Source organism: Mustela nivalis (genome assembly GCF_964662115.1).
Source record: "Mustela nivalis genome assembly, chromosome: 4".
NCBI lineage: Eukaryota > Metazoa > Chordata > Mammalia > Carnivora > Mustelidae > Mustela > Mustela nivalis.
Window position 1 is genome coordinate 140,455,053 of NC_139023.1, and position 26,917 is coordinate 140,481,969.

At 33.2% G+C, this 26,917-nt stretch overlaps 1 protein-coding gene across 2 annotated transcripts in view; it reads left to right on the plus strand.

Moving 5' to 3' along the window:
- The window catches only part of LRBA (LPS responsive beige-like anchor protein), a 730,800-nt gene that overhangs the window by 306,487 nt on the left and 397,396 nt on the right, over positions 1–26,917 (plus strand). For both annotated transcript variants that reach the window (XM_082728100.1, XM_082728101.1), the window contains exon 36: positions 5,781–5,889. In XM_082728100.1, the coding sequence (XP_082584226.1) occupies positions 5,781–5,889 (109 nt within the window). The remainder of the gene's footprint in view (positions 1–5,780; positions 5,890–26,917) is intronic.

The window sequence follows — 26,917 nt, forward strand, 5'->3', positions numbered from 1 at the left end:
ATTCCTTATCTTAAAACTTAAAAGAATAGAGAAATACAAAGAGGAGAGCATAAAGCCCTACTTTTTAGAGCAGGGACTGGCATACTTTTTTGTGAAGGGCCATGTAGTAAATATTTTAGACTTTGTGGGACATTTAGTCTGTGTCACTGCTGCTCAACTTGTTGCAGAGTTATGATGTTAGGACCACCATAGATCATAAACAAATGGGCATGTCTTTGTTCCAATTAAAAAAAAAACAAAAAACACTGGTAGGCCAGATTTGGCCTAATGCCCTATTTTGCTGACCTCATTCTAGGTAAATGGCAAATTTGGAGTATTTTCTTTCATATGTTTTCCAAGCTCCCATCGTACATAATATACTTTTAATTTTCTTTTCTTACTTAACAACATATTGTTGTAATCCTTTTGTTGTCAACTCAGAAGACTCTGTCTCATTATAGGTTTGCATATTTTGGTTCTTTTAGTTTTTCACTTTTATAAACAGTATTTTAGTGCAATTCCTTGTACACACACACATACATTTCTGTACTTTGTTCTTATGGTAACTAGGAGTAGTGTAATGATTGCATTGTATCAAAGTTTATGCATATTTTATTGACATTTTGATTAAAATATTGCTACAAAGGTACCCCATGATATGACAATGGGTCTTTGTTATCTGATATCTGTTCATAGACATGCCATTGTTGATAACTTTTGTTGGGTCTAACTTTTGAAGGTAGGCATTGTCTAGTTGCAGTTTAGTCCCCTAGACTATTAAATTAAAACAATAATCCTAATCCGGCTTTCTTTCTAATTCCTTTTAAAGAAAGAAAGAAGTTTAGAAGACCTATAGTAAACTTGTTCCAGAAGGATTGAATTTATATGAAATGAATCATTTTGTTAGTATTCGTCATAGGTAAATGGTGTTGTGGAAATATTCATCAAAATGTTCTTATATCCAGGGTATTTTGCTGGGAATTTTAGAACTCTGTTATCATTTCTAAAGTTCCATATGAGTCATTACATGTAAGGTCTTAAGTAGCATCAAAGGTAAACCATCTCTTAAGCTCTTGCCTTGTACCATAGATGAGTTTGTTTATTTATTTTTAAGATTTTATTTATTTATTTATTTGAGAGAGAGATTGAGAAAGAGTGAGCATGCATGACATGGGGGAGGGCCAGAGGAAGGAACAGACTCCCTGTTGAGCAGAGAGCCCAATGTGGGACTCAGTCTTGGGACTCCAGGATCATAACCTTAGCAGAAGACAGTTGCTTAACCAACTGAGCCACCCAGGTGCCCTGTAGATGAGTTTAAAAAATCTTTTTATATAAGATAATTCATATAGTATATATTCTTTTGTACTTTTGCCCAACATTGTTATTGAAATTAATTTTGTTTTGTATAATATTAGTTGGTTCTTTTGTTACTGCATAGTGTTTTGTTATTTGAATATTCTGGTTTTTTTTTAAACTCTTAGTAAGCATTTCAGTAGTTCCTGGTCTTGGCTATTATAAGTAAAGTTGCTATATACCTTTTTTTCATCTATTTTGAGATTATGAGAGTCCCTGTTTGTTTATATCCTTGGCAGAATTTGACAGTACCTTTTTTTTTTTTTTTTTACATATAGTAATTCTGGTGGGATGTACTATAGCTTATGGTTTTATTTGTATTTCTCTGGTGACTAGTAACGTTGAGCACCTTTTCATGGATTTATTTGACTTTTGGAAATCTTTTGTGAAGTGCTTGTGTACTTTGCTCGTTTTAAAAAAAATTATTATTGTCTTTTATTTGTAAGAATTTCTTATATATTTAAGATAGTAAGTTCCTTGTTGACTGTAGGTATTCTAAATGTATTCTCCCTTCCAAAAGTTTGTCTTTTAATTCTCTTAATGGTGGCTTTCATAAGCACAGATCTTTAATTTTAAAGAAGGCCAGTTTATCAGTGTTTTTTCTTTATGTTGTATTTTGTGGGTTTTTTTCCCCCCGAGAAATCTTTGTCATTAAAGATACTGTGTGATCTTATGAAAGCTTCTAGGAGTGTTTAGGTCTTGTCTATGACCCATTTAGAATTGATTTGTTTGTTACGGGTTGAAATAGAAGTCAAGGTTAATTTTGTTTGTATGCTTAATCTAGTACCAGTTATTGAAAAATCCTATCTTCTTCCTCCTTAATGCAAAAGTGCCTTTATCTTAAATCTGGTGAGCATATATGTGTGAGTCTGTTTCTGGATGTTCTCTTCTGATTCACTGGTCTGTTCATCTGTGTTTTCCCAGGACTACACTGTCTTGATTAATATATCATTCTAATGAGTCCTAATATTTGGTGGTATTAGTCCTCTGTTAAGATTATGATTATTGGGGCACCTGGGTGGCTCAGTGGGTTAAGCCTCTGCCTTCGGCTCAGGTCATGATCCCAGGGTCTTGGGATCGAGCTCCACATCGGGCTCTCTGCGCTGCAGGGAGCCTGCTTCCTCCTCTCTCTCTGCCTGCCTCTCTGCCTACTTGTGATCTCTGTCAGATAAATAAAGAAAAAATCTTAAAAAAAAAAAAAAGATTATGATTATTGTTATCTCTCCTCTTTCTTCCTCCTCTTTAAGAATGTCTCAGCTTTTCTTTGTTCTTTACATTTTCATATAACTGTTAGAATCAACTTCTCAAATTCCATAGAGAGACCTGCTAGAATGGGATTTATTATAGCTGTACATCACTTTATGGAGAATCGATACCTTAACAATATTGAGACTTTCATTTTCATGAACAAGGTATGGTCCTTCTTTAATTCTTTTTGTATATATATGGAATTCTAGACATTTGGTTAGTTCCTACATATTTTGATGATTTTTAATGCTTTTCAAAGTAATACTTAAAATTATTTCCACTTTTTGGGTAACTATTAAGCAGAGTGTAGTAGATTTTATTTCTTATTTTGTATATCACTTGTGGTGATCTAAATCACTTTAACCTAGTGATCTCTAATTTTGGTACTTAAAGCCAACTTCTTCTTACATTAATAAAGGTACATTAGTCTTCTTTCACTATTTTTTAAATTGTTTATCTTTTTGAAAAATGACTTTCAACATTTGTGCAACCTTATATTGAAACTGTTATGTTTAAACAGCACATACTTTAAAAAAATGTACCTGACAATAATTGTGTCATTACATCTGTTTACTTTCTATATTTTCCTGATGTATTTAGCCTAAAACTTACCTTCTTATTATCTGTGTCCTTTTTGCTTGCTGCATGTTTTTTGTGTTTCTTTCTTCTTTCTTTCTTTTTTTCCCTTTCTTTTAAGCTAAATTATTTTCTTATTCAGTTTTTTTTCTATTAGTGTATTGGTCATATGTTATTTTAGATGTCTTTTGTGGTTGCCTAGGGATTGAAACATGAATATTAGAGTTGTTAACATCTTAAATAAATTGGTTCTTTCACCAGTTCATGGACATGAAAGAACATTACAACACTAATTCCCTTTAATTTCTCTTGCTTTGACTGCTGTTGTATATTTTAACATTATGATATTTTTGAATTTTAGAAGTCATTATTATAATTGTTACATTCATTATTCTTTTAGATTTACCTGTTGACTTTTGTTTTCTACCTCCCTTGTGTTAAATCAATCTGATACTATTTTCCTTGTCTGAAAAACTCCCTTTAATTTGGGTTGTCTATTGACAATTTCTCTATTTTGTTTCTCATTGAATGTGCTTATTTTGCTTTTGCTTGAGAGGAAAAATTTTTTTTTTGTCCTCTTAGGTTCTTATTTGGGGGTCTGTGAATCATCCTGACAAAATTGCCAAGAGAAAAGATTTTTTTTTTTTAAAATTCATGGATATTTAAGAGAAGTCATAGAAAAATGTGACTCAAGAAAGACTTTAAATTTTGAGGTTTATACCATCTTAATAAGTGAGGATGAAGAGAGAAGGCCATTGAGGGAAAAACAAATGACTTTAAGGAAAGATAAATGGACCCTTAGGAGAATAGATGGGAGATAAGATTGTTTTGAGACAGTGTGTCTTTAGGCAATTTCTTCTCCAGGTGCTCACTTCTAAGTCTCTAGATAATAGGCATATTTCTTTCTTGGTTGCGAAACTTCAGTGGAGAGGACTTGTGACAGATGAATTCTTTTGGGAGACTGTGCTTCTAGGCAGATAATGGGAGTTCAGAAAAAAGACTCTTCACAGTGGTATATTTTGGATACTTACATTTTTATTTTTAAAATATATTTTGAGGTATAGAATTCTTAGCTGCTATTTTTGTTTAGCACTTGATAGAGATTATTGCATTCTTACCTGGCTTCCTCAATCTTATTCTTACTCTTTTGAAGGCATGTAGGTACCCTTACCTCTTCCACTTTCTCCCTCCCTCTGGCTTTTATGATTATTTTCCTTTGACAGTTTTATTATGACTAGACTATGTATGCTATTCTTCGATCCTCCTTGGCCTTTGTAGCACTTCAACATATGGCGCAATGGCTTTCCCCCCAAATTTTCAAAAAAATATTTCCCATTATCTCTTCAAATGCTGCTCCTTTTGAATTATTTGTCTTTTTTCCTTACTCCAGATACACTCATGTTAGACCTTTTTACCATGTTCCATATATCTGTTTTTTGGGGGTCAGATTTTCATCATTTTTCTTACCCTGTGGTTCTGTTTAGTTGTTATTGATTTATTCTTCAGTTAAGTACTTCTTTATTTGAGTTTAATAAGCTGGTAAATCCATTCTTAATTTCATTTTTGTTTTGTTCAGTACTTTAACAGTTTCCAATCTCTACTGGAATTCTTTTTCTTAGAATCTATTGTCATGAACTGGTAACTACATTTTTTTCAATGTTCAGGTATGAAACTTTACTGTCTTATTTGTCTTGCGTTGTCTTCTATTTGGTTTTCAATCCTTTCTTACCCGTCTTTATTCCTGTTAATTGGTGATTGACTGTTTGAAATTATATTTAAAATTACAGGAGTAAAATGTAAGTCTATAGGTAATGATATCCTCGTCTAGGGATTTCCTTTTGTTTTCTGATAACCAGTTAGTCCGGGTGTTGATTATGTTAATTTAGGGCTGAGATGATTCAAGGCTAGAGTTTTCAAAATCTTTATATAAGAGTTTGCCTTTCTCCTGTGTTGGTATATCTGTTTCTTTTCTCTTTACCTTGTGAGGTTTTGAAATTTTTGTTTAGCTTTTTGGCTCCCTCATAATCTAAGTACCGATCACTATAATGTTATTTGAGTGTCTGTTTTAAGTGTCTATGAGGACTGGTCTTTGCTGTTTCCTAGGGTATACTTGGGTTCCTTTTGTAAGCCTGGATAATCTACTAGGTTCCATATACCTTGACAGCTTATCACATTCAGTTTTTGTCTCGCTAGCTCTGTAAGACTAACTCTGTTTTGCTTTTCTATTTCTGCATCTGAAAAGTAAATGTTTCAATAAAAGTCATGCTGAACGTCATCTGTGTGCTTTCTTCTCTAGGATCTTGGCTCCTTAGATCCCGGCTGCCTTGTAAACTGTCTAGTTTCTTAAAAAAAGTTTAAAACACAAATATAATCCAGCACTTTTAGTTTTTTCAGATAGCTAGTTGGATGAAAACTAATCTACTATTGCCAGAAGGATAACTTTTTGCTATTATAATCTTCAGTTATTTAGTGTGAAATAAGGGTACTTCATTGGGTATGGTGATAGGAGAGTAAACATCCTTTCCTTCCCCAAATAACAAGATACTTTGACTCTGAGCATTGATTAATCATATATGTTGTGTGTGTATACATTTATTTATTTGACAGTATTCATCTCTTTGTAGGTTGCTTAGCCAAACAATGAAGGATCATCTAGTAAGAGTAGCAAATGAAGCTGAATTTATCCTGAGCAGGCAACGAGCAGAGGATATTCACAGACATGCAGAATTTGAGGTAGGTTAAACATATGGTTGGTGTGAGGAAGTTGCCATTTTTAATGGTAATTGTGGGAAAACGCATGGGTAAAATGGTCTAAACAAACATATATCATCAAAAAATTAAATACTAATTTTTGAGAGTCATGGGAGATTCTGGGAAGATAGTACACGTTTCTGTAGCCCTCTCTTCTCAACTCCTTTTTATCTACAAGTTGCTCATGGCAGCTTCTGTGTTTGGTTGACCTGATCTTAACCATGTAAGTGGGTTTGGCTCTGGTAGTTTTCCTTTAATGTGAGTTAGTGAAGAACTTCTGCCCTCCCTGGGCAAGGCAGAGCTAGTTAACCAGAAGTGACAACCAAGCAGAAATGAAAATTGCTTTAGTAGAAAAAATATCTTCCGGGTTCTAGGGAGAAGCTGAAACTCAGAGGCATGAAGTTTCTTAACCTCTGAGGTTTGAGACCATGCTAGGAAATGTAGCTGAGGAAATGAGGGAGAATACAGCTTTCTTTTTGAGTCCTCACAGGGGCAACAAGTGACAGACCCATCGTGGCACCACTGCTTCTCTTGGCAGTTGTGCATGAACATGTGAAATGAACGTGAAATCACAGAGGAAATTAATGGTGTGATGAGTATATAAATTACCAAAATTCACACTTAAGTGAAGTAGAAAATTTGACAAGAACATTTGCTAAGAATTAGAAAAGAAAAAATTAACAAGGACCTTCTGGGTTCTTTAGAAAATGTTAAAAACAGATAATTCAAATGTTGCTGATATTCTCTGGTACCTTAAAAAAGATACACTCCCAGGGTTTTATACAACTGTCACAACATGAAACTCTAGAGGACCAATTTCATTTAAGACTATGGATGCAAAATTCTAACTAAAACTTGAACCAACAATTTAACAACACGATGAAGAATTTTATAGTGTGTCCACTTAGAATTTACTCATGGAATCCAAAGATGGTTTAATGTTAAGATATCTACCCATAAAATAAACTATTATCAACAAATTAAAAATAGAAAAATCATGTGAAGGTATCAATAAATATAGAAAGAAGGATATGATAAATTTTAGCAGGCAGCCTTACTGTATATAACAATTTAAATATGATAAAGACTTATTAAACATCATTTTCAATAATGAAAGCCATTTTTATTAAAATCAGGAAAAGAAAAGTGATTCCCACTATCACCGTTATATAACATTTTCTGATGTTTTGTAAATGTAAGATATAGTTAATATAAATGGTAGAAAAGAAGAAATAATAATAATTCCAGATAACTAATGCTATAGGAAAAGTTGAGAGATTCTTGAAAATTTTTCTACCAGAATTAATAGGGACTTCAGTCAAATTATTGGACATAAGATGTTGTACATAAGCAATGAATCATGGAACACTGCATCAAAAACCAATGATGTATTTTATGTGACTAACATAGCACAATTCAAAAAAGATAAATATGCAAAAAAATAATATATGTTTGATGAATAGCAAGCAATAGTCACTAAGAATGGAAATCATTAATACAGTCTGTAGTTAAGAAAAATACTATTTTGGGTCAAGTTCTGTAAGAATGCACAGATACTATTTGGAACAAAACTATAAAAGCTTAATACAAAACAAAATATAAGCTACTGGAAATTCATTCTATGCTGGGTTGTATATGTTGCTCTGTGTGTGTGTATGTGTGAAGGGAACAGACAGAATCACTCTTTTTTATTTTGAAATAAATTGATACTTAAAAGTCATAAGAGTGCTATAAGAACTCTTGTTCACCCCTCTTCTAGATTCTGTGATTCTTAAAGTTTTATTACTTTAGTTTTTAAGGTTCTTTAATTTTTTATTAATTATTTTTATTAACATATAATATATTATTTGCCCCAGGGGTACAGGTCTGTGAATCGTCAGGCTTACACATTTCATAGCACTCATATCACTTACCCTCCCCAATGTCCATATACTACTTTATTCTTCTCCCTCTTTTTTGTTCTTTTGAATTTGAGAGCAAGCTGAAGTCATAGTGATCTTCTGTTTTTAATTTCTTCAGTGAAAATTTCTTATGCATGTTCTCTGTTTTAATTCTGCACAGTTCTGTATATTCTACACATTATTACATCAGAAAATTAATGTTGGTTATAACCAGTATAAGTGGTTATTATTTAATCTACAGGCTTATTCATGTTTTCTGCACAATGTCCTTTATAGTCAAAATGAGATGATTTTAATGTCACAAAAATGTCAGTTTTTCTCACATACATAAATTCAGTGCAATATCCATTACTATACCATTCATTAGAAAAACAGTGGAGTAATTTGACACTTAAATATCCATTTCGAAGAATAAAAGAAACAAGATGGGATTGGGAGGGAGACAAACCATAAGTGACTCTTAATCTCACAAAACAAACTGAGGGTTGCTGGGGGGAGGGGGTTTGGGAGAAGAGGGTGGGATTATGGACATTGGGGAGGGTATGTGCTTTGGTGAGTGCTGTGAAGTGTGTAAACCTGGTGATTCACAGACCTGTACCCCTGGGGATAAAAATATATGTTTATAAAAAATAAAAAATTAAAAAAAATGTCCAGATATTAAATACTTCCAAATTATATATTCAGATATCCAAATATCCAGATAAAATGGGAAAATAAATGCTTTTATACAGCTGTGAGATTTATGAAAAGAGAATATTGAAGATGTACTTGCCTTTCCAGATATTCAGTACTAATTAATGCTATAAAAGATAGCATATACCAAAAAAAAATCTTCCCTATAGAATAAGGAAAAAGACATGAAAGATGACACTATATCTTAGGAAAATATTTGGAAAGCTATAAAAATGGAACTAAGGCATATGAGGGAAATTTCTAACCAAGACAGGCACTTAGAAACTGTGAAAGTAAACAGCTGTTACTATAGATAACATTAACCTGAGGAAAGATATCAACAATATGTAAAGATATAATGGAGTGTGGAAAGACTATTAGATTAATATGTTCACTATATTAATAATTTTTATGAAATGATGAGCAAAAAATAACCCAAGAACATATACTCAGAGGATTTGAATAGGAATTTCACTGAAGAATGTAAGTAACCAGTAACATATAAAATGATACTCAAAAACACAAATATTAAAGGAAATGCCAATTTCAGAAATCATGATCTTTCACTTCTCTGTTCTCATATTGGGATAAAGTAGAGTGATAAGTAAGTAGGGTGATGTACTGCTAAAGGAGATAGGGGAGATGGAGAGTGATATTTTTTTAGATGTATAGTAGAAATGTACATTTTAAGTGTTAAAATAAGGCATTATGGCCATACGTATTTTGATAATTATATAGATGCACACAAATACTCATTTAGACTCAATCTATCTTTTGGAAATTAAAAGTGCTAGTATATAAGGATATACAAAGAATGCTCTTTATTGCACATTGTTTATAAACTCTAACAGATAAAACTGAGGAAAAACAGAAGGAAAAGTCTCCATGACAAAGAACAAAACAAAACAACCCAGTAGTTTCTCAAATAATAGGAGGTTGGTCAATTATGAAAAAATTATGTGATCAATGGCTTATTTTTTTAAATAAGAGCTTTATTCATGTCAATCTTGAAAAATTTCATATTTCAATTTGCAGCCTGTTACGAAAGCTGAGGACATTAGTCCTCTCATATTTTTTTCTTCACTTACCAGTTTTAAAAGTTATACTTTAATTTTGATATTGTCTCAGTGTACAACATTCATGTTTTACAGTCACAATTCTTTTTTTTTTTTTTTAAGATTTTATTTATTTATTTGGCAGTGATTACAAGTAGGCAGAGAGGCAGGCAGAGAGAGAGGAGGAAGCAGGCTCATTGCCGAGCAGAGAGCCCATTTCGGGGCTCAATCCCAGGACCCTGAGATCATGACCTGAGCTGAAGACCAAGGCTTTAACCCACTGAGCCACCCAGGTGCCCCTACAGTCACAATTCTGATAGTACTTGAGTGATTGAAAATATTTAAAAGGAATCAGTACCCCATTTTATTAGTCATAGTTTATTAAATCTAGGCTTCTTTATTTTTTAATTTATTTACTTTTAAAGATTTAATTTTATTAAATTTATTTATTAATTTATTTGACACAGAGAGAGAGAGAAAGAGTGCAAACAATACAGGGGGAGTGGCAGGCAGAGGGAGAAGCAGGCTCCCCCTGAGCAGAGCACTTGATGTAGGGCCTGATTCCAGGATCCTGTGATCTTGACCTGAACTGAAGGCAGATGCTTAACAGGCTGAGCCACCAAGGGGCCCCTGGGCTCCTTCTTTAGACTCAATTCATGTTTGGCTAGGTTTCCTCATTTTTTCACCCTACAAGGGTTCATGTGTGCTGTACACTGAACATTTTTTCATGTTTAAGAACATTTGCCTTCTCTCTTTTTAAAAAAATTTTTTTTATTAATTAATTTATTTTCAGAATAACAGTATTCATTATTTTTTCACCACACCCAGTGCTCCATGCAATCCGTGCCCTCTATAATACCCACCACCTGGTATCCCAACCTCCCCCCCCCCCCGCCCGCCAGTTCAAACCCCTCAGATTGTTTTTCAGAGTCCATAGTCTCTCATGATTCACCTCCCTTTCCAATTTACCCCAACTCCCTTCTCCTCTCTAACACCCCTTGTCCTCCATGATATTTGTTATGCTCCACAAATAAGTGAAACCATATGATAATTGACTCTCTCTGCTTGACTTATTTCACTCAGCATAATCTCTTCCAGTCCCGTCCATGTTGCTACAAAAGTTGGGTATTCATCCTTTCTGATGGTGCCTTCTCTCTTTATAGTTGAATGACATCCTGATGAGTTTACTGTTCTTGGCTAACACATGCAATCCTATAGAATTTTGTAGACATTCCTTGTCTTCTGGCTTTAAATGTCCTTTCAGAGGAATTTGAGATCAGTGTGATATTAGCCCTCAATTGATTATTTGCTTTTATTCTGTCTGAGATTTCTTTATTTGCCCATGAAGTTCATCTCCATAACGGCAGTATGATTCAGTATTGAACATCATTTATCAAATTTTCCTGGAACGTGGTATTTTGTTATTATCTGCAAATTCACATTTTTCTTTCAGGTCTTGAAGTTAAATTTTGAAATATATTTTTTAAGGTTTTTAAAAATATATTTATTTGAAAGAGAGAGTAGAGCTAGCAAGAGATAACATGAGTCAGCGGAAGGGGCAGAGAGAGAGAGAGAAGTGGACTCCCCCACTGAGCAGGGCATCTGCTGCGGGGCTTGATCCCAGGACCCTGAGATCATGACCTGAGCAGAAGGCAGGCGCTTAACAACCGAGCCAGGGCATCCTTGAAATATTTTTTCAATTTTATTTTCTTCTTCTTTAGTTAACAACACACTCCATGTCAGATATATCTATCTTTTTGTCTTTCATATCTATCTATCAGTTATTTCTTGTTGTACCTTCTTTGATCTCTAGCTATCAGCAATTAAATTTTTAGTGTTTCATTTTGTTTGTAATGCCTGATGTTTGTAGTTTATTAGTCTCTAATGATTTTTTTTTTTTAAGATTTCATTTATTTATTTGACAGAAAGAGCCAGAGGGAATGGCAGAGAGAGAGGGAGAAGCAGGCTCCCCGCTGAACAGGGAGGCTGATGCTGGGCGCAGTCCCAGGCCCCTGAGATCATGACCGGAGCTGAAGGCAGACTTAACCATCTGAGTCACCCAGGTGCCCCCAAAATGAAAATACTCTTGAGAATAGAAAGAAAAGAACAAAGGAATAAGCAGAAGATGTTCAGTATTGTCCACATCTTCAGACAAAATAACTTCCAATTTCAAAGCTTTTTTATAGATCCAGCTATGATATGCTCAATAAGAAAATAAAATTCGTCCTTGTAACAGTATAAAGACTGGCTAATACCTCTCTCTGTTTTATTTTTTTTTTTTTAAAGATTTTGTTTATTTATTTGACAGGCAGAGATCATAAGTAGGCAGAGAGGCAGGCAGAGAGAGAGGGGTAGCAGGCTCCCTGCTGAGCAGAGAGCCCTATGAGGGGCTCCATCCCAGGACCCTGGGATCATGACCTGAGCCCATGACAGAAGCTTTAAACCACTGAGCCACCCAGGTACCCTCTCTGTTTTATTCTACCACACAAGTGGGCAACCATGATAATGAGAGAGGTTTTTTTTTTTTTTCTTTCCCCTAATGATTATGTTTTGTTCTTTATTTAGGTCTTTAACTTTTCTCTTTATTTTATTCACTTATTTTTAACTATTATTATTTTTTGTATTTAAGTTAAATTTTTGTTGGGTTGTTCATTAGAAGAAGGTAGTCATAGGGTATTTCTTTTTTTTGCCATATTCTCTTAGGATTCATTGTCATTTGTATAGAAACTTTCAGTTTTATATAAAAATTTTATTATTAGGTCATTTTTAATGTATTCATTGATTGGTGATATATTTTTGCATCACTACATGCTCTTACTTTTCATTTTGTTCATTCTTAGAATGTTTTGTCCAGATAATCTGTTGGTTTAGACAAACAGACTATCTTAATCACTTCTTCCTTTCTCTCCAGTGTCGGTAAAGCTAATTTTTTCCCTTTTTGAACTACAGTTTGATCTTTGCAATTTGATATTTGCCCAATATTGTAAAGCTTATTGTGAAGAGAGGGAGAGAGATCTTTGAAATAGATGAAGAGGCTTTCTTAGCACACCTAAGGTTTGCTTTCTTTTGTAGGATTTTAAGTATCTTCTTCCAGGTTTGTTCCATTTTATTAGAAGCTATGGATAGTTCTCATCAGGGAAAAATGTGCTTAGGTTTTGAATCATAATCCATCATTTCAGAAAATAATCTCGAGTCTACTTCTGCCCTGGGAAATTAGTCTTATATTTTTGCCTCCTTACTTCATCAGTTTTTGCACTGTAGATTTTTCTAGCATCTTCAATTAGAAGATGCAAGGAATAGTGATATGTGCTCAGTTTGTTTCTCTCCATATGTGAAGGTGTTAGGAAAAATTCTCAGAATTTTTGTCAACATAACAGTATTGCTTTGGGCACATGGGGCATGGTTAAGAGCTAAACTTTGCTGCACCCTTAGCTCTAATTTTAATATGTTTATTTTCTTCATGACAACCAATTATTTAATGTTTGGTGTTTTATGTTATGTTCTTTTTGTTGCTTGGTTATTTTTATTAAACTTTTTGTTAAAAAATATTTTTTGTTTGCAAATTTTTTAGGAATTGAAGGAAGAAAAATTTTTAATTGCCATTTCTGCCTACCATTCTGTCCTGGAACTTACTCCTTAGTGTCCTTTCTAATTGATTTTGGAGAAGTTATGGTATAACTCTGGGTTAAGATTGTAGTTCCTTCTTTTAACTCATTCTTTTAAAACAATTTTTAGATGTGATGTTAGTGGTGTTATATGTGTTCTTATAGGTATGAATGAAGGACAATGAGGAAGGAGAAAATATGGAATTGAAAAGAGGAAAAATACTTAAAAAACACTGTGTTATGCAAGAGATTGAGATCATTGGACCAAAACAGTGTGTGTGCACATGTGCATGCACACAGTTCAGATGAGGGATAATGGTAACAACAGTAGCTCATTATGCAAGAGTCCTTATGTTGTGTGAGGAACTTTATGGGTGCTTTGTAGATTTTAACTAATTTAATCTTCACAGTAAAACCCTGAGGTAGAACTGTTATATCTCATTTTATAAATGAGAAAACAGCATAAAAAGGAGTTACAACTAGAATCCAGATCAAGACAATTTATCTCTGAAATCTATGTATTTGGCTCACATTTTATTAGATTTCTATAGAATGAATAAATAGGATTTAATCTTTGTCAAACACAGCAGCTTTATTCTGAGCTATTTAGTTTCATGCTTTATCTGGTACAGTTTTTCATTTAAATCTTTATCATCTTGCTATGAGATTTGCAATATAGTATAGTAATATTATAAAGCATGATAATAAAATACCAAAATAAAAACAAATATTTCTAAACAAATTTTATTGTTACTTAAATTTTTAATAGAGAGAATATATTTGTTCAACTGTTCCATATGAGATTCACTTTTAAGAGACCAAACGTGTATTTTTTATATACTTGTCTTTTATTTTCATAGAAAAATAATTCCCTTTGTTTATATCAAAAACCCCAATTAATTGAGGCATACTCATATTTAATATATTTCTAACTATATTGCTCTAAAATCTTAAAATATTCCATATGATGCATATTTTTTCCTAGACAGCTTATATTCTAAAGGTTATCTATATTCAGCCTTGAATTCATGCTATGCAGCTTTTAATGATATATCTGAACTTTATCTACTGCTTATTACTTCCTTCCGCAAAAAAGAGATGTTGTTGGGGGCGCCTGGGTGGCTCAGTGGGTTTAAACCTCTGCCTTTGGCTCAGGTCATGATCCTGGGGTCCTGGGATCGAGCCCTGCATCGGGCTCTCTGCTCAGCAGGGAACCTGCTTCCCCTCCTCTCTCTGCCTGCTTCTCTGTCTGCTTGTGTTCTCTGTCTGTCAAATAAACAAATAAATAAATCTTAAAAAAAAAAAAAAAGAGATGTTGTTATGTATTTAATATACCATTTTTAGTTGTAAAATAGCTGACTTGTTTAATTTATTATCAGGGAATTGGTGACAGTGTAGATCTGAAATACACATCTCTTTGGATCATTACCTGATTATCATTGGAGTGGGATATCTTTGACATTTTCTGATTTTGATTTATGTAGATGTTCTTTTTTTTTTTTTTTTAAAGATTTTATTTATTTATTTGACAGACAGAGATCACAGGTAGGCAGAGAGGCAGGCAGAGAGAGAGGAAGAAGCAGGCTCCCTGCGGAGCAGAGAGCCTGATGTGGGGCTCGATCCCAGGACCCCGGGATCATGACCTGAGCCAAAGGCAGAGTCTTTAACCCACTGAGCCACCCAGGCGCCCCTATGTAGATGTTTTTTATGTGTCATGACATCATTGATTAGGTGTACATCTTAATTTTTTTCTTAATCTTACAGCTGTAAATGGAATGTTTATTAAAAACTATGTTGTGTAAAACATTGGGCCCTGTTTTATAAATATGGTATATATATTGAGTGTACACAGTTTACCATATTTTTTATTAAGTTTTGTTTATCAAATTAGTTTATTTAAACTCATGACATAGCATAGCTATAAAACTTGTAATCAAGATTTTATGTAACAATTTAATTTTTAGGCAGCCGTGGAAGTTAAAATCCATTTTAATAAGAATTTCTTAATACCTTTTTGGCTGATATCCCTTTGAGTTTAATGGACTGTACAGTAGTACTTACTCACTTAGCTTCAATGAAACTGCAAACTAGTGGCCAGTCAGCTTATTCGAAACAATAAAAAGATGTTATGAGAAAAGGACACGAAAAAACTTGGTTAATTCTTAATATAGCAATCTACACGTTTTTTTAGATGAAAGATTTAAATATATTTTCATACTAGAGAACAAACTATTTTTCAATAAAATAGTGAATTTTTTTTTTTTTTGGCCAGTTAAATACTTTGAAGATTTTAAAAATTAATAAATAGTTCTGTGGTATCACATATTTATGCCCATACCAAGGATAAAATAAATCCTTTTAATAGTCTTTTGAGGTAAATATTGTTATTATCATCACCGAGCTTTTACAGATAAGGAAACCTGAAGCACAGAGAGGTTAAGTGGTTTGTTCTAGGTCATACAGCTAATATGTAATAAAACTAGGGTTTGAATTCATGTCAGCTACAACAAAGTTATGACTGCTTTGCTTTGTGGCCTCTCTAACATCATCAGTTAGATGATTCATTACACATTTTCTCATTTCAGCACCACAACAGATCTGTGAAATATGTAGGATAGATTGAGAAAATGTGATTTGGTCTTGATCACATGGCTAGGAAATTGATGATTTTGAGCCAGAGCCCAGGTCTTGTAACAGGGTAGTCTTGTGTTCCCATATCTTTGGATGATTTCATGGCATCATTGAAGTGTTTGTTGTTGAAATAATATACTATTCAACATATGCGTGACAGTTCTGAAAGAATATGAAACATATTTAAAAATGTAATATTAGAGACTTAAACTAACAATTTAAAGGTTAATTATGGTGAGTTATCCAATTTATCTTTTTAATTTTTTTATCTTTGCATTTTTTTGGGTTGATGGTCATTTTCTTTATTTGAAGTAATGTTTATTTTTCTAATTATAAAAGTGATAAAGTGATACGTGTTTATTATAGAAACCTTAGAAAATAATGAAAAATAAAATGAAATATTATTCATTGTGTGGTTTTAACATCTGTTTATCTCATTTCTTTTCTTTTAACTTTAACTTTAAAAATTACAGACTTTATAAGAGGTTGCAGAAGTATTCAAGAAGTCCCACATACCTGTCATCTTTTTAAAATACACATATAATGACTTAGCTACTGAAAGTTACCATTCACCAAATTACACTCCCAAGGAGATTTTAAAATATTTGACATTATCTATTGACAAATACTTTCGTTTCTTCCCTATACTATTATAAATAATGTTGCCATAAACATAGGGGTATACATATCCTTTGAATTCATGATTTTTATTTTTTTTTGAGTAAATACCCACTAGTGGAATTACTGGATGTTATGTTATTTCTATTTTTAATATTTTAAAAACCTCCATACTGTTTTCCTCAGTAGCTGTATCAATTTGTATTCACATCAACAGTGCCTGCAGGTTCCTTTTTCTTTATATTCTTGTCAATACTACTTTTGGTCTTGTCTTTTTTATTTTAGCTATTCTGATAGGTGTAAGGGGATATATCATTGTGATTTTGGTTTGTGTTTTCCTGATGATTAGCGATGTTGAGCATTGTTTCGTGTGTCTATTGGCTGTCTGTATGTCTTCTTTGGAAAAATGTCTATTCAGATTTTCTGCCCATTTTATACTCAGATTTCTTTCTTTCTCTCTTTCTTTTTTTGTATTGAGTTGAGTAAGTTCTTTATATAGTTTGGATATTAACTCCTTATTGGACATATCATTTGCAAATATCTTCTCCCTTTCAGAGGTTGCCTTTTTTTTTTTTTTTTTAATTGATGATTTCTGTATCTGTGTGAAAACTTACTTTGGTGTAATCCCAATAGTTTATTTTTGCTTTTGTTTCCCTTGTCTTTGGAGACATACCTAGAAAAACGTTGCTAAGACCAATGTGAGAGAAATTATCACATGTGCTCTCTTCTGGGAGTTTTATGGTTTCAGGTTTTACTTATAGGTCTTTAATCCATTTTGAGTTTATTTTTGTTTATGATGTAAGATAATAGTCCAGTTTCATTGTTTTGCATGAGGCTGTCCAGTTTTCCCAATACCATTTATTGAAGAGATTGTCTTTTCCCCACTGTATATTCTTGCCTCCTTTGTCATAGATTAATTGATCCTATACGCACAAGTTCATTTCTGGGCTCGCTCTTCTGCTCCATAGATATGTGTGTCTCTTTGTGCCAGTACCATGCTGTTTTGATTACTACAGCTTTGTAGCATATCTTGAAATCCGGGATTGTGATACCTCCAGCTTTGCTATTCTTTATTGAGGTGGCTTTGGCTCTTGGGGTCTTTTGTGTACCATACAAATCTTAGTATTATTTGTTCTAGTTCTGTGAAAAATGCTTTTAGTATTTTGATAAGGATTGCATTGAATTCTTAGATTGTGTTGGGTAGTACAGACATTTTAGCAGTGTGTGTTCTTCCAATCCATGAGCATGGAATGTCTTTTTCCATTGGTGTCACCTTGAATTTCTTTTATCAGATTTTTAGTTTTTGGAGCACAGGTCTTTTACCTCCTTGGTTAGTTTTATTCCAACGAGTTTTATTCTTTTTGATGCACTTGTAAATGGGATTGTTTTCTTAATTTCTCTTTCTGTTACTTTGTTATTAGTGTAGAGAAGTGCTACCGATCTCTAGGTATTAATTTTGTATGCTACAGCTTCACTGAATTTACTTATTGATCTCTATTACCATCAGTTTGTATTCACTTCTCCCTATGTCCTACCTTCTGGAAAGTGGTTGGTTTTCTGTTCCCAGAATTGCTGCTCTTCTCTTCTCTCTCCTTTTGAGTTTGTAGGTGTTTAGAATGATTTGATAACTATCTAGCTGGACTTTTGGGACCTGATGATATTTAGGTGTCCTCCTCCTCCGCAATCTTGCTGCTCATTTCTGCTGTTTTAAACACTAGCAGTTTGCCTCTCCTTGAGTCATACAAAATAAGTTGAATTAAAAATTTTTCTTTCTTAATGATAAAAAATAGACTAGGTAAAGTATCATTGTAGAATGATGGGCTTTGTTAATGAGTACGTTTCTATACTTTTTTTGACATGAATGGGTAAACTTTGGATTTAGTCGAGAAGAGATTGGTGATACAAAGCCGTTTTGAAGACCTTCTATTGATACTATCACATCTGTTCCTATACTTGTTACATTGCACAAATAATTTTTGCTTTGGCTCATTGATGTCCCCAATACTATCACTGTAGTATAGTTTACTAGTATTAGTTATGTAGAATCCCTTTAAAAGCAATTTTTACAAATGTGAACGTATATGAAGTACCTTTATAGTTACTAATTCTTCCATATTTTCTTGAAGATAGTGAATCTTAGTAAACTTGAAATTTTGCTTTCACCTACCAGGGAATGCTATTGCAGTTCTTGAAGTTATATTGTGACTGAAAAATTTAACTTCTTTGATTTTACTTTCTACTTTTGTACGTTTGTTGTGCTCTAAATTAAAGCCATGATTTAACCACAAACTGGCGTTTTTGTGGATATAAATAAATATTACCACTGACCTCTAGTTAGTGAGATGTTTAGATGAAGCCGTTTCCTTCTCATTGGGAATTGTACTGAAACATTCATTCAATTTTTTCCTTATGGCTTTTATTTTACGACTAGAAGTTATTTGTGAGATAATTCTTTGAAAATAGTGGTCTGTCTGTGGTCATGAAGTCCCCTTTAGGGAAGTAAATAGCTCTCAGTCTTGGAGATAGAAGTGTAAACTTAGCCTTATTAATAGCATATGTTAGCCAACTGAGCTGACATTGCATTAAGGAGAGTTTTAAAAATGTAGTTCTAATAAACAAGGGCCTCTTTTTCTTTTAATTAATGTATATACATCTTCCTCTCACATTATTGATACATGAAGATAGATTACCATAAAGAATACAATATTTGAAAAAAAGAAAATATAATATTTGTTCTTTTTTGCCTTATTTAGGGTCAAAGTAATGTAAATAATGTATAAAGGTTAGCTCTAATTGTTTGAAAAAGAGAGAAGTGGGAAATTGGATGGACCTTTTGACTTGTATTTATGACTTGTTATCAAAAGCTGGGCTAGACTATGGCTTTTTCTTTAAAGGTTTTTATTTATTTATTTGATGGACAGAGATCACAAGTAGGCAGAGAGACAGGCAGAAAGAGAGAGAGAGGAGGAAGCAGACTCCCTGCTGAGCAGAGAGCCCAATGGGAGGCTCAATGCCAGGACCCTGGGATCATGACCTGAGCCGAAGGCAGAGGATTTAACCACTGAGCCACCCAGGCACCCCTAGACTATGGCCTTTTCTGTGAATGGGAAATGTTCTAAACATAAATCTTCAAAATTTTAAAACAAACTTTCTGTTTTAACTCTGCTTTTGAGGATTGTTTCCCCCCATTTCTTAGTCCAGATTTATTATCTTCAGCTTCATTATTTGTTTGTCAAACTGTGACTTCTCCTCTGATTGTCAGAGCCACATGGAATTATCTGTTCTTTACCTTCACTTAGAAGTTTCTTAGAAATATTCCCATTTTTCTTGGAGAATTTCCCAAACTCAAATATTTCCCAGGCATCTGTCTCCTCCTTTTTTGCCCATCTGAGTAAATATCAGCTCCATGTACTTACTTTGTCACATGAGTCACCAATCACCCAATTTTTTTTACCCCAACATTTCATATCCATCATCAAGTTCTATATATTTTACCTCTAAAAATCTGTAATCAGTACTTTTATTTCTGATGTATCACACATCTGTAGTCCAGAACACCTGAGGTATAGTAATCTCTTATCTGGTCTTTTTTTATGCCACCAATGTTTCCTTCATTTTCTGCAGAATAGCCAGAGTAGTCATTCTGAAACATTAGAATGTTTATGCTGATTATTCATAAAACCATCCAGTGCTTTCCTGTTGCACTTACGAGAAAGCCTATTATCCTTCATCTTTTCCAGAAGACTGTATAATCTCTCTTACCTATCATTCCCACATCATTTCAGTACTGTACTGTTTTTACTTTATTCTGTAGTCACAATACCCTTCATTCATCCTCACTTCTTCTTCTTCTTCTTTTTTTTTTTTTTAAGATTTTGTTTATTTAGGAGGGAGAGAGCATGAGTGGGGAAAGGGGTAGAGGGAAAGGTAGAGGTAGAATCTCAAAGCAGACTCTGCTTTCGTCACAGAGCCTAGCATGGGGCTGTCTCACAACCCTGAGATCATGACTTGAGCCGAAACCAAGAGTCAGGTGCTTAAATGACTGAGCCACCCAGGTGCACTTATTCATCTTGACTTCTACTCATCTTTCAGATTTACCCTTAAATGTCATTTTTACACAAAAACCTTCTTTGCTGTCATCCTCTACTCACACCAACCATCTAATGTGAGTCTAAATTATGTTTCTGTTAATAATTTCTCACAGTATATACTAATTGTTTGCAATTATATATTTACTTGTGTGATTATTTGTTTTTTACTGTTCTGTGTGCTTCCTGAAGGTACAGATCTGTATATATACATAGTACCTGGCACATTGCCTTACACATAGTAGGTACTCCGTAAATAGTTAATAAATAAATGCTCTTGATAACCTACACATTTGGTTTCTTTTTCTTTTTCTTTTTTCTGCTTAAAAGTGGAATTCTGGTTTTTATGGAAACATAAAGGATTAAATGCAGTGAAAAAGGCCAGTGCAGAAATATGTTCTACCTGTTATCAGCAAAAGTATAGGATATAATAATATCTCAAATTACTATAATTGGTGGCTTTTAAATTAGTTTTGAGTTCTTCAGTCCAAAATTTGCTTATTGTACTAGAAATGAAGGAGTAGGCAATTTGAACTATAAAATACAGGTTAGCATACTTCATATTAAAAAATTGCAAGGAGCATTGTTGTCTATATTCTTTGAGTTTCTCTTTGGTGTTTAAGGGTAACCTAAATTTGACACTATGTTAATACTACTATAGGGGGAACATGGACTTAGAAAACATGTTCAGGGGGCGCCTGGGTGGCTCAGTGGGTTAAGCCGCTGCCTTCGGCTCAGGTCATGATCTCAGGGTCCTGGGATCGAGTCCCGCATCGGGCTCTCTGCTCAGCGGGAAGCCTGCTTCCCTCTCTCTCTGCCTGCCTCTCCATCTACTTGTGATTTCTCTCTGTCAAATAAATAAATAAAATCTTAAAAAAAAACCCCACATGTTCAGGTTCTAGGCTGCACAGTTGATTAATTGGAAAGTCTTGGGAAAAATTCATTGAACCTCTATGAGTCTTCTTTTCTTTCTATAAAATAGATATAATGAAACCTTAATAAAAAGTGTGTTGTGGAGATTAAGATTTTATATATTGGGGTTTTTTTTCAATTAGCATTAATTGTGCCTCGGATAACCCTCATGGGCTATGACATTGCCACTGCACAAAGCTATATATTTTGGGTTTTTAATGTGATTTTATCATATAAATATTTTACTCATAAATGTACTGATATATTTATGTAGACATACAAACTTAATATTGTATATACATAGTGTTTAAGATATTTTCTATAAATATATATTTATGTATGATATATAAATATAAACAAATATATTTAATATTCATCTAAGTATATATTTACATTTATATATGTATAAATTTACATTTATATAAAATCTAGTATTTACACAAAATGATATTTTTATATAAAGATAATTTAATTTTATAATGTGGGTTAAAATAGTTATGTTCATCAGCTATTTGAATTTGGATTAGTTTGTGTTTCAAATAATCTTGGTGCTATGTAGATTTTAATTTAAATTAAGAAACTCAAACTTACAGAATTTCTTATTCTAATTTCTGATCCTGTACCTTTTTGTTTGTTTTGTTTTTCCTTCCTGTTATGAAATGCTGGTTTAGAATATAGATAGGAATACATTTCCTTGCAAGAACCATTATTCAAGTAATATTGTTGATGCTCTTTTTGAAAATGAGTTTCCTAGTATTATAGTAAAATATGTTTTACTAAATGCTATTTAAGGATAAAGGGTTTAAATAGTATTTGTGATATCATTGTTAATAGTATCTAATTAATATTCTTTTATTTGAACTCACTGTTAGAGATAACTATATAAACAAATTGAAACTTCAGGTAATCTTCCAGTTCTATATGTTGATAGTATTGTCTTTGTATTTAAGAATGATTAATTAAGTCTTTTTGTTTAAGTCATGGAAACCGTTTCAGCTGACTGTGTAACATAACTGCAGACCATATATTTGTCTCATGATTTCTTCCATCAAAGCATGAAGAAGTGAATTATTGAAAAGATAAAAATAAATTTGTTTGCTTTCTGTCAGAGTTCATATCCACAGCCAACCTTGATAGAAGGCCAGAATGATTTAGACAAGTTTGCTTTGGAGATTCATAACATATGCTTGCTGGACAGAATTGAGTTATCTCTGCTCTGGAGAGTAAGTTATTGTAGCAGGAGCTGACAGAGATGAAGATAACTGAGGGAAATTCAATTACCTTTTAGTGTTTTCTTTCTAATAGGATTCTTAATGTGAAAAAGATCCTTAGATGATGCGCCTCTGTTTCTTGTGAGATCTGCCTTGATACCTGTTTCCAGAATACCATGAACTTTTCAGTTCCAGACCTTCAATAAGTATGAAATAGGCAGCTCACTGTTAAAGAGTAGTTTTGATTGAAACATCTTATTTTTACTTAATGTCATTGGTGATCTTTATAATCATTGACTACTCTCTGTGGTTTTCTTTAACAAAGTGTATAGTGTTTTGTATGAGATTATTATTTAATATGTTGGGAGCTTTCCCCCACCCTCCCTCTCAATTGACCTTTTTGGGAGCGTGTTATAGCATCTCAGTGGTGATATATTGATATTTTTCTGTCTAATTATCATAGACTGAGTCTTGGCAACCTTGTTTCAAAGTGCTGTTAGAATTTTCAAGCTTCCATTTTCACTTTCCTCTGTCATTGTGCCAACCTTTTGCTTGAATGGTGTCTTTACTTGCACACCCCCTGACACTTTTCAGTTTCTTGCAGCATGGCTTCCCTCCTTTCCATCTCCAATCCTAGAACAAATCAGTTAAAAATGTTCTCTTGCATATTATTAGTGATCTAATTATGCTGTCCAGTGGCTGCTTTTCAGTTTTTATCCCTTTTGGTCTCTGTGTCATTTGACATTGATGACCAAGACTTACATTTTGAAGTTTTTTTTTTTTTTTTTTTTTTTTTTTGGTTGACTTTCTTACCTCACGCTTGTCTGATCAGCTTTTTACTTCTCATGGTTCTTGCAGTTTCACTTTTTTCTCCATTTCTTATTCCTGTTTCAAAAGTATAGGTCTTCTACAAGAATACCTCTTGGTACTTTTAACTATGTGCTCTTTTAGCAATCTCATAATGTTACTATTATCTAAAACCTCCATCGAGAAGACAAGGCATTAGGAGTTGGGGGAAATTGGAAGGGGAGGTGAACCATGAGAGACTATGGACTCTGAAAAACAATCTGAGGATTTTGAAGGGGTGGGGGGTGGGAGTTTGGGGTACTAGGTGGTGGGTATTATAAAGGGCACGAATTGCATGGAGCACTGGGTGTGGTGAAAAATAATGAATACTGTTATGCTGAAAATAAAAAATAAATTAAAAAAAAAATTTTGTATTTAGTAGTTTCTGTAGGTATTTTAAAATGTAAAAAGGGTGAGAAGGAAGGAGCATAGTGAAAAGTCCTCCTCTAACCATGTCCTCATCCTTCTAGGAAACCATTGCTAGTTTCTTATCTATCTTCTGAGTTTCTTCATATACATGTATAAAAATAGGAATATATATGCTTATTTCCTTACACAAATACAAACACATGTATAATGTTCTATATCTTGGTTTTTAAACTTAATATTATTTTGGTGAATCTTTTTTACGTCTATCAGCAACATATGTCTGTTTCCTAATAGTGTGTAATCAGACTTTTAGACTTCTGTCATTTCGTAGATTGTCCACAGTAGTTGATAGTTTTTATTTTTATTTTTTCCTGATGTTTTAGCTTATGTTTCTGCTTTTTATGAACGAGGTTGATTAGTTTGTAGCCATATGTCTTTCTGAGAACATATCCTTTACCTATTCTGTTGGATCTTTTTTTTCTTACTAATTTGTAGAAGTTCTACATGTATTAAGGAATCAGCTCCTTGTGTTTCAAATATTTTTACCAATTTGCTGACTTATGAATGATGGATTTTTGTTGTTGTTGTTGTTGTCCTATAGAGGTTTTTAAAACAAACAACGTTTCTATTGTTAGATTTATGAATATTTTCTTTTATGACTTCTGAATTTTTTGATTGGTAGTTGAAAAGGTCTACCACTCATAGATTAAAAAGGAATTTCTTTATGTTTATGTTAGTATTTCTACAGCTTTATTGTTTTACATTTAAATATTTTATTTGTAATTTATCTTAGGATAAACTGATATGAATATAACTTTATTTATGTGATAATATAGGTCTCCCTGTATCATCTACTACATAGTCTGAATTTTCTTCACTAGTTTGAGATGCCACTGTTACTGTAAAGTAAATGCCATATATTTTTAGGCCTCTTTCTTGACATTTTATTTTTTCCCTCTCATTCTGTCTGATTTCATGTATTGATGTCAAACTTTTTAAATTGTTAAGGCTTTATAGTGTGCTTTAATATTTGTGAGGCCACACTTCTTCTTGCTCACATTGACTTTAGAACTTCTTTTTAGAATTTCTATGACTAGTCTTGTTTATCTGATGTAAGGTTCAAAAAATTATTTTCATTTATTTCTCTTGGACATATGAGGTATGCATTGATATTTTTTGCAGATATTGATAGTTTTTCCTTCTTATTTCCAACTTTTATTCTTCTAATTGCTGTTTTATTACATAATTGAATTGGTTTAGTCAATTATTATTGAGTAATAATGATTATTAATTGCTAGTTTCTATTTGCTGGTATTTTATTTTGTGTTTAAGCATTCTACTCTATTACTATGAGTTAAACTTTTTTTTTCTATTTTACATGTAAGTGAGATAAGCAGTGTACTGTTAAAAAAAATAATAGTGGGCATCTTTTTAGTTCCTGATTTTAGTAGAGATGTTTCAGTGTTTTCCTAGTAATTGTGATACAGTTTGAGCTAAAGTAGACATAGTATATAATTTTAATGAATTATTAGTTTAGTTCTGTTTTGTTAATTTTTTTCCTTTTTAATAAGGAATATTATCCAGTTTTATCATCCTTAAGTGGAGCGATAGAGTAGATACTGTGCTTTAAAATATATTAAGTATGTCAATATTACACCAGTATGATGTGCTCATAAGTTTTTTTCTTAATGTGCTGTGAGATTGTGTTTGTTAATGTTTCATTTGTGATTTTTGCATTCTGTTCATAAGGTAAATTGTGTTTGTTTCTACCTTTATAATCAGTCTTAGATATTTGGCAGGTTTTGGATATCAGTATTATACCTGCATCACAGAAAGAATTAGAAACTTTGTATGTTAGTGACTATCATTCTCAATTTAAAAGGGAAAAATGGACAGCCTTCCCTTTGAGATCGGGAACACCACAAGGATGCCCACTCTTGCCACTATTGTTCAACATAGTACTAGAACTCCTAGCAACAGCAGTATGACAACAAAAAGAAATAAAAAGTATTCAGATTGGCAAAGAAGAAGTCAAACTCTCTCTCTTCACAGATGACATGATACTTTATATGGAAACCCAAAAGACTCTACCTGCAAACTACTAGAACTCATACAGCAATTCAGTAATGTGGCAGGATACAAAATCAATGTAGAGAAATCAGTTGCTTTCTTATACACTAACAAGGAAAATATAGAAAGGGAAATAAGAGAATAGATTCTATTTACTATAGTACCAAGAACCATTAGATACCTGGGAATGAACCTAACCAAAGATGTAAAGGATCTGTACTCAAGGAACTACAGAACACTCATGAATGAAATTGAAGAAAACACAAAAAGATGGAGAAGCATTTCATGCTCATGGATCGAAAAAATAAACGTTGTTAAAATGTCTGTATTGCCTAAAGCAATCTATACTTTCAATGCCATCCTGACCAAAATTCCACGGCATGTTTCAAAAGGCTGGGACAAACAGTCCTAAAATTTGTATGGAACCAGAAGAGACCCCAAATTGCTAAGGATATGTTGAAAAAGAAAAAAAAAATTGGGGACATCATGTTGCCTGATTTCAAACTTTACTACAAAGCTGTGATCACCAAGACAGCATGGTACTGGCACAAAAACAGACATATAGACCAGTGGAACAGAGTAGAGAGCCCAGATACAGACCCACAACTCTATGGTCAACTAATCTTTGGCAAAGCAAGAAAAAATACCCAGTGGAGAAAAGACAGTCCCTTCAATAAATGGTGCTGGGAAAATTGGACAGCTATGTGTAGAAGAATGAAATTTCACCATTCTCTTACACCATGCACAAAGACAAACTCGAAGTGGATAAAAGACCTCAAAGTGAGCCAAGAACCTATCAAAATCCCAGAGGAGAACATAGACAGTAGCCTCTTCAACATCGGCCACAGCAACTTCTTTCAAGATGTGTCTCCAAAGGCAAAGGAAACAAAAACGAAAATGAACTTTTGTGACTTCATCAAGATCAAAGGTTTCTGCACAGCAAAGGAAACAGTCAAGAAAGCAAAGAGGCAACCCACGGAATGGGAGAAGATACTTGCAAATGACAGTACAGACAAAGGGGTGATATCCAAG